Source organism: Pituophis catenifer, unplaced genomic scaffold (assembly GCF_029215685.1).
Source record: "Pituophis catenifer annectens isolate HBS135680 unplaced genomic scaffold, rPitCat1.0.hap2 SCAF_10, whole genome shotgun sequence".
Taxonomy (NCBI): domain Eukaryota; kingdom Metazoa; phylum Chordata; class Lepidosauria; order Squamata; family Colubridae; genus Pituophis; species Pituophis catenifer.
Window position 1 is genome coordinate 3,824,990 of NW_027256890.1, and position 17,749 is coordinate 3,842,738.

General features: G+C 42.3%; 1 protein-coding gene across 1 annotated transcript in view; it reads right to left on the bottom strand.

The window, feature by feature from the left end:
- The window catches only part of SCARB1 (scavenger receptor class B member 1), a 58,558-nt gene that overhangs the window by 12,158 nt on the left and 28,651 nt on the right, over window positions 1-17,749 (bottom strand). Inside the window, exons 4-8 of the mRNA XM_070951307.1 lie at window positions 14,783-14,986; window positions 10,998-11,093; window positions 8,826-8,941; window positions 8,054-8,220; window positions 5,323-5,441 (exon numbers count right to left, since the gene is read on the bottom strand). Coding sequence (XP_070807408.1) covers window positions 5,323-5,441; window positions 8,054-8,220; window positions 8,826-8,941; window positions 10,998-11,093; window positions 14,783-14,986 — 702 coding nt within the window. The remainder of the gene's footprint in view (window positions 1-5,322; window positions 5,442-8,053; window positions 8,221-8,825; window positions 8,942-10,997; window positions 11,094-14,782; window positions 14,987-17,749) is intronic.

Below are 17,749 nucleotides of genomic sequence, written 5' to 3' on the forward strand. Positions count from 1 at the left end.
GAGACAGGGTCATAGGGGAACGTAAATCTACGTGGGATTAGTTCTAACTGCATCCGAATATGTCCAAAATGGTGCTCCTAATAAAATGACTGTATTTCTTTTGAAGTTTGGCTCGTGGCTCATGAATTAATTAGGGCATCTTTCGGAAAATTCACATAGAGAAGATGTACGATGGTCCATATTTAAGAAGTGCCAAATTAGGACTGCTTTTCAGACTTATGACCCTTGCTGCATCCCCATGGTCACGGGATCGAAATTCAGATGCTTGGACACTGACTCATATTTATGACGGTTGCAGTGTTCCCGGACAATGTAATCTCCTTTTGTGACCTTCCGACGAGCAAAGTCCATGGGGAAGCCAGATTCAATTAACAACTGTGTTACTAACATAGTTGTTAGTTACTACTACTGGTAACTAGTAGTAACTACTACTAGTTGTAGGTAGTTGTAGTTACTATCTACTAGTTATAGTTACTAACCCATCTAAAAAATCTTAAGCTGGGTTCAAAAGGCTTGTCTCTTGAAAGGCTTGAACGTGAGAATGCTTGCAAGGGTTATGTGGGAAAACGGGGAGGTTTCGGAGGAGAGATTAAGAGTGTCTCAACATCTCTTTGGTTCCCATGGACCCGGTAAGAAAACGAGGACACGGGGAGCTCAGAGGCACCAGAACATCGGGTAAGAAAACGAGGACATGGGGAGCTCAGAGGCACCAGAACATCGGGTAAGAAAACGAGGACATGGGGAGCTCAGAGGCACCAGAACATCGGGTATTTGCAAGCTTGGTCGTTTTATCGCTGGCCCATCGCGGGAAAAGTTAAGCAAGGCTGCCTCCGGGATCCATGAGGAAACGCGAATGTGCCTTTGGCCCTTTCCCAACCGCTCCGAAGGTAGGAGTGGGAGGGCAAAAGAGGAGGAGCCTCAGAGTTGGAACTAACCTGCTGTTTTGCGGTAGAGAGAAGGGGGAGGAGGATGGGAGGAGGAGGAGAAGACATGGAGAAGAGGAGGGGAGAAGAGGAAGGAGGAGAAGAGGAAGGAGGATGAGGAGGAGAAAAGGAAGGAGGAGAAAAATGGGGAGGAGGGGAGAAGAGGAAGAGGAAAGAGAAGAAGGGTGGAAGAAGGAAAAGAAGAGGAAGAAGAAAGGAGGAAGAGGAGGGGAGAAGAGGAAGGAGGAGGAGGATGGAAGAAGGAGGAGGAAAGGAAGAAGAAAGATAGGAAGAAGAGGAGGGGAGAAGAGGAAGGAGAAGAAAGATAGGAGGAAGAGGAGGGGAGAAAAGGAAGGAGAAGAAGGATGGAAAGAGGAGGAGGAGAGGAAGGAGGAGAAAGATAGGAGGAAGAGGAGGGGAGAAGAGGAAGGAGGAGAAGGATGGAAGGAGGAGAAGAAGAGGAAGGAGAAGTGGAAGAAGAACAAAGATGGGAGGAGAGGAAGGAGAAGAAGAGGAAGGAGGATGGAAGGAGGAGGAGAAGAGGAATGAAGAGAGGATGGAAGGAGGAGAAGGAGAAGAGGAAGAAGAAGAGTGAGGAAGAGTGAGGAGGAGGAGAGCAAGGAGAAAAATGGAAGGAGTAGTATGAGAAGAAAGAAGAAGAGGAAGAAGGAAAGGGTAAAGGAGAAAAAGCCAAAGAGGAAAAGGTGAAGAAGAGGGAGGAGAAAGGGAAGGAAGAAAAAGGCCAGAGGAAGGAGAAGAAGGAGAAAAGGAATGAGAAGAACAGGAAGAAAAAGAACGAGAAAGAGCAGGAGGAGGAGGAGGAGAAGAAAGAGAAGGAAAAGATGATGATGAAGAAGAAGTAGTAGGAAGCGGCGCCCCAGTTCCAAGGAAGCATTTGTCAAGCATTTCTCCAGAAACCTCCTTGTCTATGTCATCTATTTTTTGCATTTCAGAAATAATTCTGTTATCTGGGGCAAAGCTCAGAAAGTCTGCAAAGGAATCCCATTAGCATGATGGGTTAATAATAATTACGAAGTTGCTGTTTGTCTGAATTTGTACACCACAAAGCCTGCATGAAAATATTGGGGGAAATACGGGCGCTCCTCGAACGTACGACCGCAACTGAGCCCAAAATTTACGCTGCTAAGGGAGAGACTTGTTCAGTTGAGTTTTGCCCCATTTTACGACTTTTACGACTTACCACATTTGTTAAACGAATCACAGCACTTCTTAAATTAGTAACCCGGTTATTAAGTGAATCTAGTTTCCCCATGGACTTTGCTCGTCGGATGGTCGCCAAAGGGACACTCTGACCGTCATAAATGCGAATCAGTTGTCAAGCATCCAAATGTAAATTGTGCGAGCATTGGCACCAATGGTCATAAGTGTGAATAATGGTCGTAAGTCGCTTTTTTCACTGCCATTGTAACTTTGAATGGTTCTACCTGTACTGATCTGTCTTCACAAGGCCTAGTAAGGCCACACCTGGAATACTGCAACCAGTTTTGGTCACCATACTATAAAAAAGATGTTGAGACTTTGGAAAAAAAAGTTCAGAGAAGAGCAACTAGGATGACCAAAGGCCTGGAGACTAAAACTGATGAAGAACAGTTGCAGGATTTTGGTTTGGCTAGTCTAGAGAAAAGAAGAATTGGGGGGGTGACATGATAGAAGTATTCCAGTATTTGAGGGGCTGCCACAAAGAAGAGGGGGACAAATGATTCTCCAAAGCACCAGAAGGCCGGACAAGAAACAATGGATGGAAACTGATCAAAGAGAGAAGCAACCTGGAATTAAGGAGAAACTTCCTAACAGGGAGGACAATTAACCAGCGGAGCAGCTGGCCTCCAGATATTGTGGGCTCTCCATCACTGGAGGTTTTTAAGAAGAGACTGGGCAGTCACTTGTCCAACTGAGCGTGGATCTGGACTAGAAGACCTCCAAAGTCCCTTCTAGATTATTCTCTTCTCTTCTCTTCTCTTCTCTTCTCTTCTCTTCTCTTCTCTTCTCTTCTCTTCTCTTCTCTTCTCTTCTCTTCTCTTCTCCTCTCCTCTCCTCTCCTCTCCTCTCCTCTCCTCTCCTCTCCTCTCCTCTCCTCTCCTCTCCCCTCCCCTCCCCTTCCCTTCCCTTCCCTTCCCTTCTCCTCTCCTCTCCTCTTTCCTCTCCTCTCCCCTTCCCTCCTCTTCCCTTCCCTTGTCTCTTCTCCTCCCCTCCCCTCCCCTTCCCTCCTCTTCCCTTCCCTTGTCTCTTCTCCTCCCCTCCCCTCCTTCTCTTCTCTTCTATCTTCTCTCCTCTCCTCTCCTCCTGAGGAGAAGAGCATATGCACCAAGACAAATTCCTTGTGTGTCCAATCACACTTGGCCAATAAAAAATTCTATTCTATTCTATTCTATTCTATTCTATTCTATTCTATTCTATTCTATTCTATTCTATTCTATTCTATTCTATTCTATTCTATTATTTATTCCATTCCATTCCATTCCATTCCATTCCATTCCATTCCATTCCTATTCTACTTCTCACATTCTACTCTACTCTACTCTACTCTACTCTACTCTACTCCACTCTACTCCACTCCACTCCACTCCACTCCACTCCACTCCACTCCACTCCCCTCCACTCCACTCTCCATTCCATTCCTATTCTACTTCTCTCATTCTACTCTACTCTACAACACACAAGGGTCTTTCTCACAGCCAAATCCCTAAACACAGATTTTAATCACAAGCCTCTCTAAGTAAGGATTTCATCTTTTCCTCGAGCCCCTCTCGGCCAATTTATCCATAGTTACTAACTTGATTTGTGCACTTGTTACAGCCACAAAATTCATTCATTTAATCATTTATTCACTCAGTCTTGCCATCGCCAAGCGATCTTAAAAAAAAAAAAGTAATAATAATCGCCAATCAAGAATGATGGCAAAGGCTATTTATTGCCAACGAAGACTTCCCTGGGTTTCTCAAATTGTGCCCCAAAGTCCATTGAAAAGTTTAGCTGACTTTTAGCCACCACTTAAAGAACTTTGATGACCTGATAGGGAAGGAACTTTTAAATGATCCCTTTAGTTTAGAAAGCAAAGACAAGATGAGCAAATGAATCCCTCAAGCTATTTCCTTTTTGGATACAAATGCAAAGGGAGGTTCCTGGCTTCCTTTTAATACATTCTTAGGATTTCATTTATTTATTTAATCAAATTTATTCCGGCTGCCACCCTTCTCACCAAAGCTGACTGTAAACAATGAATTTAAAAAAAAGGAAATATAAGGCAGCAATTGCAAATGTGAAAAACAATGTTGACAATTATCATAATAAAAGCCAAAGCAATTCTTTGAGGCTTTCAAAAGAGGGATGTTTTCCAAAATGGCAAAGCCAATATTAAAATAACTTCCACCCACAATGTGGAAATCTGCCCCCTCTTTTTAAAATAATAATAATAATAATAATAATAATAATAATAATAATTCTTTTTGGATTCATCAAAGCTTGAAATGTAAACAGGGCTAATCAAGTTGAAGTAAATGGGCAGGGAACCTCACTGGGATTCTACTCGCCTGTCCTGTTTGAGCAAAAGGATTGATAAAATGTTAGAATCTGCAATCATCGTCCTGATTTAATAGCCGTAACCAGGGGTGAAATTCAGCAGGTTCTGATAGGTTCTGGAGAAGCGGTAGTGGAAATTTTGAATAGTTCGGAGAACCGGCAGATACCACCTCTGGCTGGCCCCAGAGTGGGGTGGGAATGGAGATTTTGCAATATCCTTCCCCTAGAGTGGGGTGGGAATGGAGATTTTGTAATATCCTTCCCCTAGAGGGGGGAGGGAATGGGGATTTTGCAGTATCCTTCCCCTGGAGTGGGGAGGGAATGATGATTTTGCAATATCCTTCCCCTGGAGTGGGAAGGGAGTGGGGATTTTGCAGTATCCTTTTTTTTTTTTTTTAATTTGATTTATATGCCGCCCTTCTCCGGAGACTCAGGGCGGCTTACAATGCACTAAGCAATAGCCTTCATCCTTTTGTATATTTATACAAAGTCAGCTTATTGCCCCCACAACTGGGTCCTCAATTTACCTACCTTAGAAAGGATGGAAGGCTGAGTCAACCTTGAGCCTGGCGAGATTCGAACCTGCAGTAATTGCAGGCAGCTGGTCTTAATAACAGGGTGCTTTAGACCACTGTACTACCAAGGCTCTTTCCCTGGAGTGAGGAGGGAATGGTGATTTTGCAGTATCCTTCCCCTGGTGTGGGAGTGGAAATTGGGATTTTGCAGTATCCTTCCCCTGCTACGCTCACCAAGCCACACCACACCCACCCACCAAGCCACGCCCACAGAACCAGTAGTAAAAAAATTTCAATTCCGCCCCTGGTCGTAACCACCAATTGGAGTTAAAAGGCAAACTCACCGGGTGGATATCGACAAACAGATCGTGGTCCTTTTCGTTGGGATGCAAACCATCTACCGTGTCCAATAAAGCCGGATCAGCGTTTAGGAAATGAGGTTGAGAAATAAATATTGGCGCATCTTTAAAACAAGGGGGGGAGGGAATTAAAATCAGAATGTAACAAGCTCTTTTTCTGACGGTAGTTCTCGATTTATGACCGATTGCTTAGTTCGAAGTTGCAAAAAGGGAGTTGCAACCTGGATTTGAAGTTCCGAGAGCCGGGCCCCTCCCCTACAGCCACCTGACTCCAGCTGCAAACGGCTGCATTTACTGTCGTTTGCAGCGTCCTGTGATTCTGGGACCTCGTTTTGCGACGGTTTCATTTTTGATTTTAAGAAACCGTGCCGTAGTGAACAATGGGTTTGTTTTATGATGGCCTCGTTTGCTTAACGACTGCGGCTAAAAAGGTCATAAAACTGAGTCATTCACATGAGCGACCCGATTTGTGACCATATATTGGCAGGCTCCATTACAATCGTATGTCAAGGACCACCTGTAAACATGGGCAGGAGTCATCCCACTGGCACTTTACACGAGGTCCGATTTTTCATTTTGGACCCTTGCTTTGAAGTTCCATCGATCATGAGGACCAGTAACTTGTTTGAGTCAAATCCTCAATGGTGTAGCAAGCCAATGCTAGATACTACTGTTTTTTATTGGCCGAAGTTTTATATAGGAGCACAGCATAGCCCAGAGATTTCCACCAGGGCAAGAATGTAGCTTTGGCAAATTGTTATGCAAATTGCAAATAAAAAAAATTGCACAGGTTATGCAAATGGAAAATTTAAAAAAAATTATAAAGATTATGCAAATTGCAAATTAAAAAAATTGCACAGGTTATGCAAATGGAAAAAAATTAAAAATAAATTGCACAGGTTATGCAAATTGCAAATTTAAAAAATTGTACAGGTTATTCAAATTGCAAATTTAAAAAAATTACGGAGATTATGCAAATTCCAAATAAAAAAATTGCACAGGTTATGCAAATGGAAAATTTTAAAAATTACAGAGATTATGCAAATTGCAAATTAAAAAAATTGCACAGGTTATGCAAATGGAAAATTTTGAAAAAAGGGCGGCTGATCATCGGCAATCTAAAAAGATCTTTCCGGATGGAGATGAACAAGCAGAAACCAGGAGGGGAAAAATACAATTGATGTAAATGCGCAAGCCATGTTCATCTACTTAAAGCTTGACCAGTCAGCCAAGAATTTGGATGGAATTCCTCGTTGCTCTATGCCGGCCCATCCACGAAAACAGGAAGATGACTGAAGCCACTGCGTGTCATTAATGCAAAGAGGTGGAAAGAAACCGCTTCCTACAAGCTCCATGAAGTTCACTCCCTTGGTTGCTAATTCCTGGGCACCTGCCCATCATGATCATTGGAAAGGTGGAACTTTTGAGCATGTGATCTGGGACACTCAAAGGTCATCCAGCTCAAATCGATTTGAGTATCGGGAACGTGAAAAAGAACAGTTCCTGACTTACAACAGTTTGTTCAACAAACAACAGTTTGTTTAGTGACCATTCAAAGTTACAACAGCATCAAAAAATGCTGACTTATGACCGTTTTTCATCCTTACAACCGTCGCGGTATCCCTCATGGGTCAGGTGATCAAAATTCAGACACTTGTCTATAATAACATCTATACTTTTGTTCTAACAGTGTACATTTGTCTTGGCTAGATAAATGTATGTTTAAGAACTATATGTTTATATGAGTACTAATATCATTGTAAAGTGATGGAAGATGTTTGGAACAAGTGATGTCATATGTCCAATGTTTTTTTTAATTTTGTATTATTAATAAAAAACGTTTAAAAAAAATTCAGACACTTGGCTGACTTATATTTATGACGGTCGTAGTGTCCTGGGTCACGTCATCATCCCCACAACGGAGCCCAAAATTGATGTTGCTAAGTGAAACATTTGTTGGGGGAACGTTGCCTCATTCAACGACTTTTCTTGCCACTGTTGTTAAGCAAATCATTGCAATGGTTCAGTTGGTAACAGGGTTGTTAAGTGAATCTGGCTTCCCCACTGACTTGGGAAATCACAGCACAGAGATCGTCATAAATATGAAGCAGTTGCCAAGCATCTGAATTTTGATCGCATAATCATGGGGATGCTGGAAACGTTGTAATTGTGAAAAATGGTCATAAGTCACTTTTTTCAGTGCTGTTGTAACTTCAAACAGTCACTAAATGAAGTGTTGTAAGTTGTATCTTACAGAAATAAGGAGGAATTTCCTGACAGTGAGAACAATCAACCGATGGAACAGAAGTTGCCTTCGGAAGTTGTGGGAGCTTCATCACTGGAGTCTTTCAAGAAGAGACTGGACGGCCATCTGTCAGAAATAGTGTAGGGTCTCCTGCTTGGGCTGGGGGTTGGACTAGATGACCTACAAGGTCCCTTCCCACTCTGTTAACCTGTACCTGTACTTTATCCCCTGGAATGACTTCCCTTTAGCTGCATTACTTCAGCTAAACTTTTTTAATCTCACCTTTACTGAAAGTAAGTGCCAAATGTATAGTTTTCTTTATATTAATTTAATAACACCATCCCTTCAGATCTTAGAGTCTTCATCAGCTATTAGTCTACTTGTGTTAAATCCTCTTCAAAACCAGCCCCTTTCAGGAAAATGGGAAACTTCAGACATCCTTTGTAGAACCAAAAGGTTCAGCAGACGTACTTAATTTACAGGAGCTAATGTTCTGGATTCCGGATTGCCGGCACGGGCAAAAGCCCTCGTTGGGTGGGTAGATGGTCCCGTTGGCAAACAGGGTCTTCGGAGCCGTGTAACGATAAACTGGTATGCCTTTGAATTTTCCAGATTGGGTGTAGTTTAATTTAATCGACCTGAAAGAGACAGATTAAGAGAGAGGTCAATTGAGACAGAGGTTCCTTGGAAGATCAGCATCCTGATGGACCATGAATGAAGAAGTTGGATCATGAATGAAGAAGTTGGATCAGGAAGGACGAAGATGAATCATGAAGGAAGATGGACCAGGAAGGAAGAAGGTGGACCATGAAGGAAGATGGACCATGAAGAAAGAAAATGGACCATGAAGGACGAAGATGAATTATGAATGAAGATGGACCATGAAGGAAGAAGATGGACCATGAAGGAAGAAGTTGAATCATGAAAGAAGATGAACCATGAATGAAGAAGATGGACCAGGAAAGAAGAAACATGTCTGAAAGTTGAGAATGGAGATGGACAACTTGGGTGGTGAGATGCTGCCTTCAAATTGAGGGGAATAAGAGATTGAAGGGTCCACATGGGATGACCAGCAACATTTCACGGAGATCTAATCCCAAGAAAATGTATTTGAGTGATGGTGGGACATGAGAGTTGGATATTTGGCCATTTGCTCATTGCACTGAAGATATATTTGAAACGTTGGGCAGAATTTTAGTGTAGGACAAGGTCTTGTAAATACGAGAATTTGCAAGAAACTCACCTGCAGGCATCAGGAGTATAGAGTTCCACTGATGAAGATGGGGTCATGAACGGTGGCCACAGTTCTCCGGCGGTTCCATTGATCATGTTACATTCTTCAGAATGCCAATAGGATACCTGCCAAGAGAGAAGGGACTTTAATATCCAGAAGCCAGGTTGATGTGAGACCCCATGCTTTCCTCTAAAACAGGGAATCTCCAAACTTGGCAACTTTAAGACTTATGGACTTCAACTCCCAGAATTCCATGCTGACTGGAGAATTGTGGGAACTGAAGTCCACAAGTCTTAAAGTTGTCAAGTCTGAAGCTAAGAACAACAGTCTAAAAAAATGTTCATCCAGCTTCTTACCTTGCATTAAGCTAATTCCTTCCATGTTATATTTTCTCTGTAGCAGATTGGTGAGCTAATGTCACCAGGCCAATCTCTCTCTCTCTCTCTCTCTCTCTCTCTCTCTCTCTCTCTCTCTCTCTCTCTCTCTCTCTCTCTCCCTCCCTCCCTCCCTCCCTCCCTCCCTCCCTCTCCTATTTAGGCCTGATGAAATTAGTTCGCCAATCTGCTACAGAGGAAAAATAGCATGGAACAAATTAGCTTAATGCAAAATGAGAAACTGGATTATGTTAGAAAGACAGACAGACAGACAGACAGACAGACAGGAAGGAAGGAAGGAAGGAAGGAAGGGAGAAAGACAGAAAGAGAAAGAAAGAAAGTGGAGAAAGAAAGAAAAAGGAGAAAGGACAGAAAGAAAGAAGAGAAAGAAAGAAAGAAAGAAAGAAAGAAAGAAAGAAAGAAAGAAAGAAAGAAAGAAAGGAGAAAGACAGAAAGAAAGACAGAAAGAAGGAAAGAAAGAAAGAAAGACGGACAGTGAGCTGTTAGGAAGGAAAAGATCTCTAGCAGAAAGTTCTGCATAGCAGCCAGACTTTGAATAAAACAGATTGCACCAAAAAAAAAAAAAAAAAAAGAACAACAATCTACCCAGAAAAAAATATGGAAATAAAACTCTTGAGGAACTCTTTGATGTGCCTCCAAAATCAAGTTTACACATGAGCAGAGGACTGAATTCCTTTATATAAGATAATTCACGGTCTGCTGAATTCACGGTGGAGGTGAAAATATTTTATTTATCCAATTTCTGCGGATGCCCATCTCATTCAAGGTGACCTGAGTCTTTGGGGGTTAGTCGGACTATAATCTACGTGTCCTTCAGGCAAAAAAAAAAAAAAAAAGCTTAAAATCAGGATGATGGGAGATGTAGTCCAGTAACATCAAGGTGCCAGGAGTGAGCATCTCTGATGTCTTATCTGATGGCGGAGGTGTTATTTCCATTGGGAAATGCATCTGCTTTTTGCAAAGAGCCTGCAGTGATTCACCTCACATTCCTGCTCCAGATATTAATTAATCCTGAGACGGTTAGAGGAAAACGCTCTGATATCAGATCTGTCTGTTAGCAAAACAAACAAAAAATGGAAATAGGGCTCCTTCTCTCTTGGCATGGCTTAGCTGGAAAAAAGAAGCGTTACGAAGTGAGGAGCAGTTTCTGTTCGTCGGTCTCTGAATGTACACCACAAAGCCTCTATGAAAATATCGGGGAAATACAGGTAGTCCTCAAGTTACAACCACAATCGAGGCCAAAACTTCTACTGCTAAGGGACACATTTGTTAAGGGAGTTTTGCCCCGTTTTACGACCTTTCATGGTTAAGTGAATCACTGCAGATTGTTAAATTAGTCACAGGATTGTTAATTCCCCTAATTGACTTTGCTTGCCAGACGGTCGCAAAATGGGATCGCCTGACTCCGGGACACTGCAACGGTCATAAATGTGAATCAGTTTGCCAAGCATCCGAATTTTGACCATGGGGATGCTGCAATGGTCATAAAGTGTGAAAAACGGTCGTAAGTCACTTTTTTTCCGGTGCCGCTGTAACTTTGAATGGCCACTAAAATGAACTGTTGTACGTCGAGGATGATCTTACAGATGAACAGAGATGGAAGGGACCTTGTAGGTCATCTAGTCCAACCCCCTGCCCAAGCAGGAGGCCTTACACCATTTCTGACAGATGGGCTCCCATTTAATTATGCAGCACTTATGGGCATTCTTTCATTACGGCTTTCCAGCTTTCCTTCCTTAAAAAAGGGGGAAAAAAAGCAGTGACTGAAAATATTTTTTGTTTTTACCTTTTTTAATCCGTTCCAAGAATCCACCATGTGAGTTTTGTTAATGTTGTCCTTGCCTGTGAACACCGTGAAGAGACCCGTGTGGGAATTGTTTAACTGCAATGGAAAAGAAGAACCAATTAGATGATTTACACACTTTTAACAATAAATTGAAGTCCCCGTTGACTCATTTTTAAGAAAAAGGAATATAGATCATATAACAGCCGTGGCCAGAGGAGCTTTCTGTCAGGTTCGCCTGATTCACCAATTGCGTCCCTTTCTAGACCGGGACTCATTACGCACAGTCACTCAAGCCCTCGTCATTTCCCGACTTGACTACTGCAATGCTCTCTACATGGGGCTCCCCTTGAAGTGCACCCGGAAGCTCCAACTGGTCCAGAATGCGGCCGCACAAGTAATTATGGGAGCAACATGGCGCTCACATGTAACACTTCGTCTACACGAGCTGCACTGGCTTCCGGTGGCCTTCCGAGTGCGCTTCAAGGTGTTGGTTCTTACCTTTAAAGTGCTCCATGGCTTAGGACCTGAGTACTTACGAGACCACCTGCTGCAACCGATAACCTCCCACCAACCAATACAGAGTATCACAGAGTAGGCCTACTCATAGTACCATCATTAAAACAATGTCGTCTAGTAGTTCCAAGGGAGAGAGCCTTCTCTGTGGGGGCACCTACTCTTTGGAACAAAATACCCCCTGGAATACGAATAATCCCAGATCTTCGCACTTTCCGACATGCCCTGAAGACCTTTCTCTTCCAACAAGCAGGACTAGCATAAACATCTAAATTCTATGCCAAGGTCTTAGCAGATACACTAAGTTGACTCAATTTATTATTTACTGTTTATAAAAAAAAAATTATTATATGTATATGAAATCTTATTCTGTTCACCGCCCTGAGTCCTTCGGGAGAAGGGCGGTATAGAAATTCAATAAATAATAATAATAATAATAGGAGAACGAAGGCTGCCGTTTTAACATAGTAAGTCATAGAGCCAGGACCGAGAGTTAAATTACCTATGCAGATTTAGTCCTCGATTTACAAAGGTTTGTTTAGTGACCGTTCCAAGTTACAACGGCACTGCAAAATGTGATTTAGGACCGTTTTTCACACTTATGACCGTTGCAACATCCCCGTGGTCAGATGATCAAAATTCAGACGCTTGGCAACTGGCATGGATTTATGACGGTTGTAGTGTCCCATGGTTACGTGATTTCCTTTTGCGACCTTCTGACAAGCAAAGTCCATGGGGAAACCAGATTCACTTAACGATGGTGGCAAGAACGTTCGTTAAATGGAGCAAGACTCACATAACCAATGTCTCGCTTAGCAACGGAGATGTTGGGCTCAATTGTGTCCGTTCAGCCGAGGTTATCTTTTTAATCCCTGATCCAACCACAAAAAGGGGTTGGACTAGATGACCTACAAGTTCCCTTCCAACTCTATGGATCCATTTCAGGGAAGCCCTAAAAACCTGCTGGAGCTTTGAACTAAAGCCGGTTCCATTGTTAAATTTCTCAGTTTAACATTTGTATTAGATTATAAAATAAAATGAAAAAGTAAATAGGAAGACACAGTGGGGGAGGGGGACGAAGGGGGAGAGAAAAGCGAGGAGAAACTGAGGAAAAGGAAAGAAGAAACATTGACTTCCCACTCCCTCCGTTGCACTAGAATAAAGCATTAACATCAAACCACAACTTTTTGCTTTTCCATAGTAATATAAACTAGCCATTTCTATAAACACATATCAGTCTAATCGGTAAAACCCAAAATTCAAGTTACATTTTTTTTCCACCTCAAGCACAAAGTCCAGATTTTTTTCTTTTAAATTATAGTTTAGTGTAAATTTCAAACCTTTCATCCACATATTTTCCCACCATTGTAAAGTTTTTAGGAGTGGACTGTTAACGCTCAGCTTCCTTGATCTCTGGTTAGTTTTTGGGTGTCTATATTCAGGGAGTATTCAGGGAATAACTACCACCCTTCCTAACCACTAGCTACCTGGGAGAAATGCATTTGGCCAACATTCCAAGGTTAAGATAGAAATCGTGGCAGGATTTCCCCAAACAGGTTGCACCAGCGCAAACACCTCCTGTATGTTAATTTGGAAGGCGACCGTGATGAAGTGACTAGCATCAGAGTAACATCCAGCACTCAAAAATCCTCGACTTACAACTACACTTGAGCCTAACGTTTCCATGGCTAAGCGAGACAGTTGTAAAGTGAAGGTTTTGCCCCATTTTAAAACCTTACTAGCCAGTGATTAATCCCTGCAGTTGTTAAATTAGTCACATTAAGTGAATCCAGCTTCCCCCATGACTTGGCTTGGCAAAACGGGACCTGAGACACTGCCACCGTCATAAATACCGTGTTTCCCCAAAAATAAGACCCTGTCTTATGTTTTTTTGAACCCCGAAATAAGTGCTTGGCCTTGTTTTCGTGGAGGTCTTATTATTTTGGGGCACGTGGAACAAGACGGGGCTCCTCTTGCTGTCTTACCAGATTTCCTGGTAGTTTTAAATTTCTGGGCATTTATATCTCGAAGGACCTCTCATGGACTATGAATGCTAACATGCTTGTGAAGAAGGCAGAGAAGAGGCTGTACTTCCTGAGAATGCTCAGGAAGATAAATCTATCTCAGCATCTACTTCTGTCCTACTAGCGCAGCACCATTGAGAGTGTCCTGACATACGGCATTCTTGCATGGTATGGGAGCAGCTCTGAGTGGACATAAAAGCTCTACAGAGAATCATTAAAACTGCCCAGAATATCATCAGGCTCCAGTTACCAGCCCTGGACGACATCTTCGCATCTCGCTGTTTGAGGAAGTTGCACAACATTCTCAGAGACCCTTCCCATCCTGCTTACAATCTTTTTGGACTCTTGCCTTCTGGCAGAAGATACAGAACAATTAAAACTCAGACCACACGTCTTCTGAATAGTTTTTTATCCCAGAGCTATAATTGCACTCAACCATGAACTAAAAGGGCCACCATTAGTGAGCTGTTGGACAGTATTACTTGGTCTGCTGTGTGGATGTTTGGATGGTTTAGGGGTGGGGAATTTGTGGTAGGTGGGAATGTGTTTGGGGATTGTTATGTGTGTTGGACCTGGTCTTTGGGTGTTCAGTGAATTTCGTTGTATGGGTATACTGTGTATACATGTACAATGATAATAAAGTTATTATTATTAAAGTTATTATTATTTTCAGCTCCATCTCCCTAACCCTAACCAGAGGAAATGGCGGAGACAGCCTGTGCATGCGTTTAAATATTTTCGGGGAGGGCTTATTATTTTGGGGTGTGTGGAGCAAGATGGGGGCTCGTCTTGCCATCTTACCCGATTTCCAGCTCTGCATTTAAATATTTTCAGGGAGGGCTTATTTTCAGGGGGGGGCATGTCCTCAAAAGCCCGATTGGGCTTATTATCAGGGGATGTCTTACTTTTGGGGGGAAAGGATACAAGTCAGTTTCCAAGTATCTGAATTTTGATCACATAACCACGCAACTGTCATAAGTGTGAAAAACAGCCATTTTTTTCACTTTTTCCAATCCTGTTGTAACTACGGTCACTAAATGAAGTGCTATAAATCAAGGACTCCCTGTACATCCTTCAACTTGGTTAAAAAAAATGACTGATAGGAGGCAGTTTCTAATCGTTCGCTCCAATGAATAGGATAGCTGTAGTTTTCTTGTAGGAAGTCTTTGTTCTTGGGGATATTTGCCCATTTCGATCCCAAAGTATTCAGGTTTGGACCCAGGCCCCAACCCTAAGGACTTGACTTACGTCGGAAAATAAGCCGAATTTTTCATTGGATGGACCTACGGTGACACCAAGATTGCTCAAGAACTGAGTGAAGGGCTCGTTGTACCCCCAAATGATCTCTCCAACCGTCCGGTTCATGAACGCATTTTGACGGAAGAGGGCCAGAGCGCTGCTGAAGGTTAACTTAACAGCAAACGGCATGTTTTCCAACATGATGGCTGCTCCCTTGAAGGAAAAATAAAAAGAGAATCAGAACAAACAGAAAGAATGGCTTTAGAAGCTGGTCGTGGTGGCGCAGTGGTTAGAATGCAGGATTGCAGGCTAATTCTGCCGACTGCCAGCAGTTCAATTCTGACTGGCTCAAGGTTGACTCAGCCTTCCATCTTTCCGAGGTGGGTAAAATGAGGACCCAGATTGTTGGGGGCAACAGGCTGACTCTGTAAACTGCTTAGAGAGGGCTGGAAAACACTGTAAAACGGCATATAAGTCTAAGTGCTATTGCTCTTCCTTTTCCTTCCTTCCTTCCTTCCTTCCTTCCTTCCTTCCTTCCTTCCTTCCTTCCTTCCTTCCATGGCGCACAGTGGTCAGAACGCCATATTGCAGGGTAATTCTGCTGACAGCCAGTAGTTTGATCCTGACCGGCTCAAGGTTGACTCAGCCTTCCATCCTTCCCAGGTGAGTAAAATGAGGACCCAGATTGTTGGGGGCAATACGCTGACTCTGTAAACTGCTTAGAGAGGGCTGTAAAGCTCTGTAAAACGATATATAAGTCTTTATTGCTATTGCTACATATCTGTCTCTCTCTATGTCTCTCTAGCTCTCTGTCTCTCATTGTTCTCTCTCTCTCTCTCTCCATGTCTGTCTCTCTGTCTAGTCTGTCTACCATCCATCCATCCAAATTCAGTATTTAATTTAATTTTTAATTTAATTTAATATTTAAATTTATATACCGCCCTTCTCCCGAAGGACTCAGGGCGGTGAACAACCATAGATAAAAAACATAGAATACAAAATTTAAAAACAATTTAAAAACATATCAAGCAATTTGGCCCGACAGTTAAAATCCCCCATTTAAAAATCAAATTTAAAATTACACCATTGGAGAGTTAGGCCAGCCCAGCTTGATGAAATAAAAAAGTTTTGAGGGCCCGACGGAAAGTACATAGATCTGAAATCGTCCGTATCTCCGGGGGGAGCTCGTTCCAGAGGGCAGGTGCTCCCACAGAGAAGGCTCTCCCTCTGGGGGCCGCCAGTCGACATTGTTTGGCCGACGGCACCCGGAGGAGCCCCTCTCTGTGGGAGCGTATATTGCAGAATAATTCTGCCCACTGCCTGCAATTCGATCCTGAGAGGCTCAAAGTTGACTCAGCCTTCCATCCTTTCGAGATGGGTAAAATGAGGACCCAGATTGTGGGGGCAATAAGCTGACTTTGTATAAAAAAAGAACACCGCTTAAGGGCCCCCGAAAGCCCTACTAAGCAGGTATATACAAAAGTATGAAGGCTATTGCTTAACGCATTGTAAGCCGCCCTGAGTCTCCGGAGAAGGGCGGCATATAAATCGAACCAATAAATAAATAAATAAATAAATAAATAAATAAATAAATAAATAAATAAATAAATAAATAAATAAATAAATAAATTCAATTAATTAATTGACTTAATTTAATCAGTGGAATGGCTTGCCTACAGAGATTTTGGGCAGTCCATCTCTGGAGATCTTCAAGAAGAGATTGGACAGTTGTTTGCCTGAAATGGTGTAGATTTTCTTGCTTTTTTTTTTTTTTTCTTAAATTTGATTTATATGCCGCCCTTCTCCGGAGACTCAGGGCGGCTTACAGTGCGTTAAGCAATAGCCTTCATCCTTTTGTATATTTATACAAAGTCAGCTTATTGCCCCCACAAACTGGGTCTTCATTTTACCCACCTTAGAAAGGATGGAAGGCTGAGTCAACCTTGAGCCTGGTGAGATTCGAACTTGCAGTAATTGCAGACAGCTGGTGTTAATCACAATGCTTTTAGTCTGCTGAGCCACCAGGCCCTTGAGCAGGGAGTTAGACTAGAAGAAATCCCTTCCAAGCTTATTATTCTATATTCTAAATGCAAACTCTGTTTTCTCATTACCGCAAAGCACACTAAGAACCTTCTCCATGGGTCTCAGGAAAGATCTGTGAATGTCTGTTAGACTTACTGGAATGGTATAAGGCTTCCTGCTTCAGCAGGGGGTTAGACTAGAAGACCTCCACTCTGTTATTCTCATATTCTATAAATTTATTTATTTATTTATTTATTACATGTATTTATATGCCGCCATTCTCCCGAAGGACTCAGGGCGGCGAACACAAGTTAAGAAACAAGTACAATAAAATCCCATTTTAATCCAAATAATTAATTAATAAATGAATAGTAAAAAATAAAACCCGGAATCAGAGTCAGCCTATTTGGAGGTGCCTTTCCTAACTGCTATCCAGTTTGTGTTCCACTGAGGAGGTGATCTCCATCTGGTGCACGCCTTGAGAAGTACAGGTGAAACTCGAAAAATTAGAATATTGTGCAAAAGTTCATTTATTTCAGTAATGCAACTTAAAAGGTGAAACTAATATATGAGATAGACTCATTACATGCAAAGCGAGATAGTTCAAGCCTTGATTTGTCATTTAAACAAAACCATGACTTATCATTATGTGTCGATTCCTAAGATTCTCACTCATCAACCTCCAATTGTTTGAGAGGATCTGGGGATCGTCAGAAATTACATGGAGAATCCCCTTGTATAAGTAACATTTCTCTTTAACAGAAATAACCCCATATCTTCCCTTTGGCCTTCAAAGAAAATGGCGTCCGTAAATACCGCAATCAACAAACTGTATTTATTTCTAAGTATGCAAAGATTAGCACTGGATCTCGGGCATCGAGAAAAATTCTTGTAGCCATTAGCAGGCAAAGAATCAATTCTTTGGTGACCTTGAATTTTCGTTTCTGAAACATC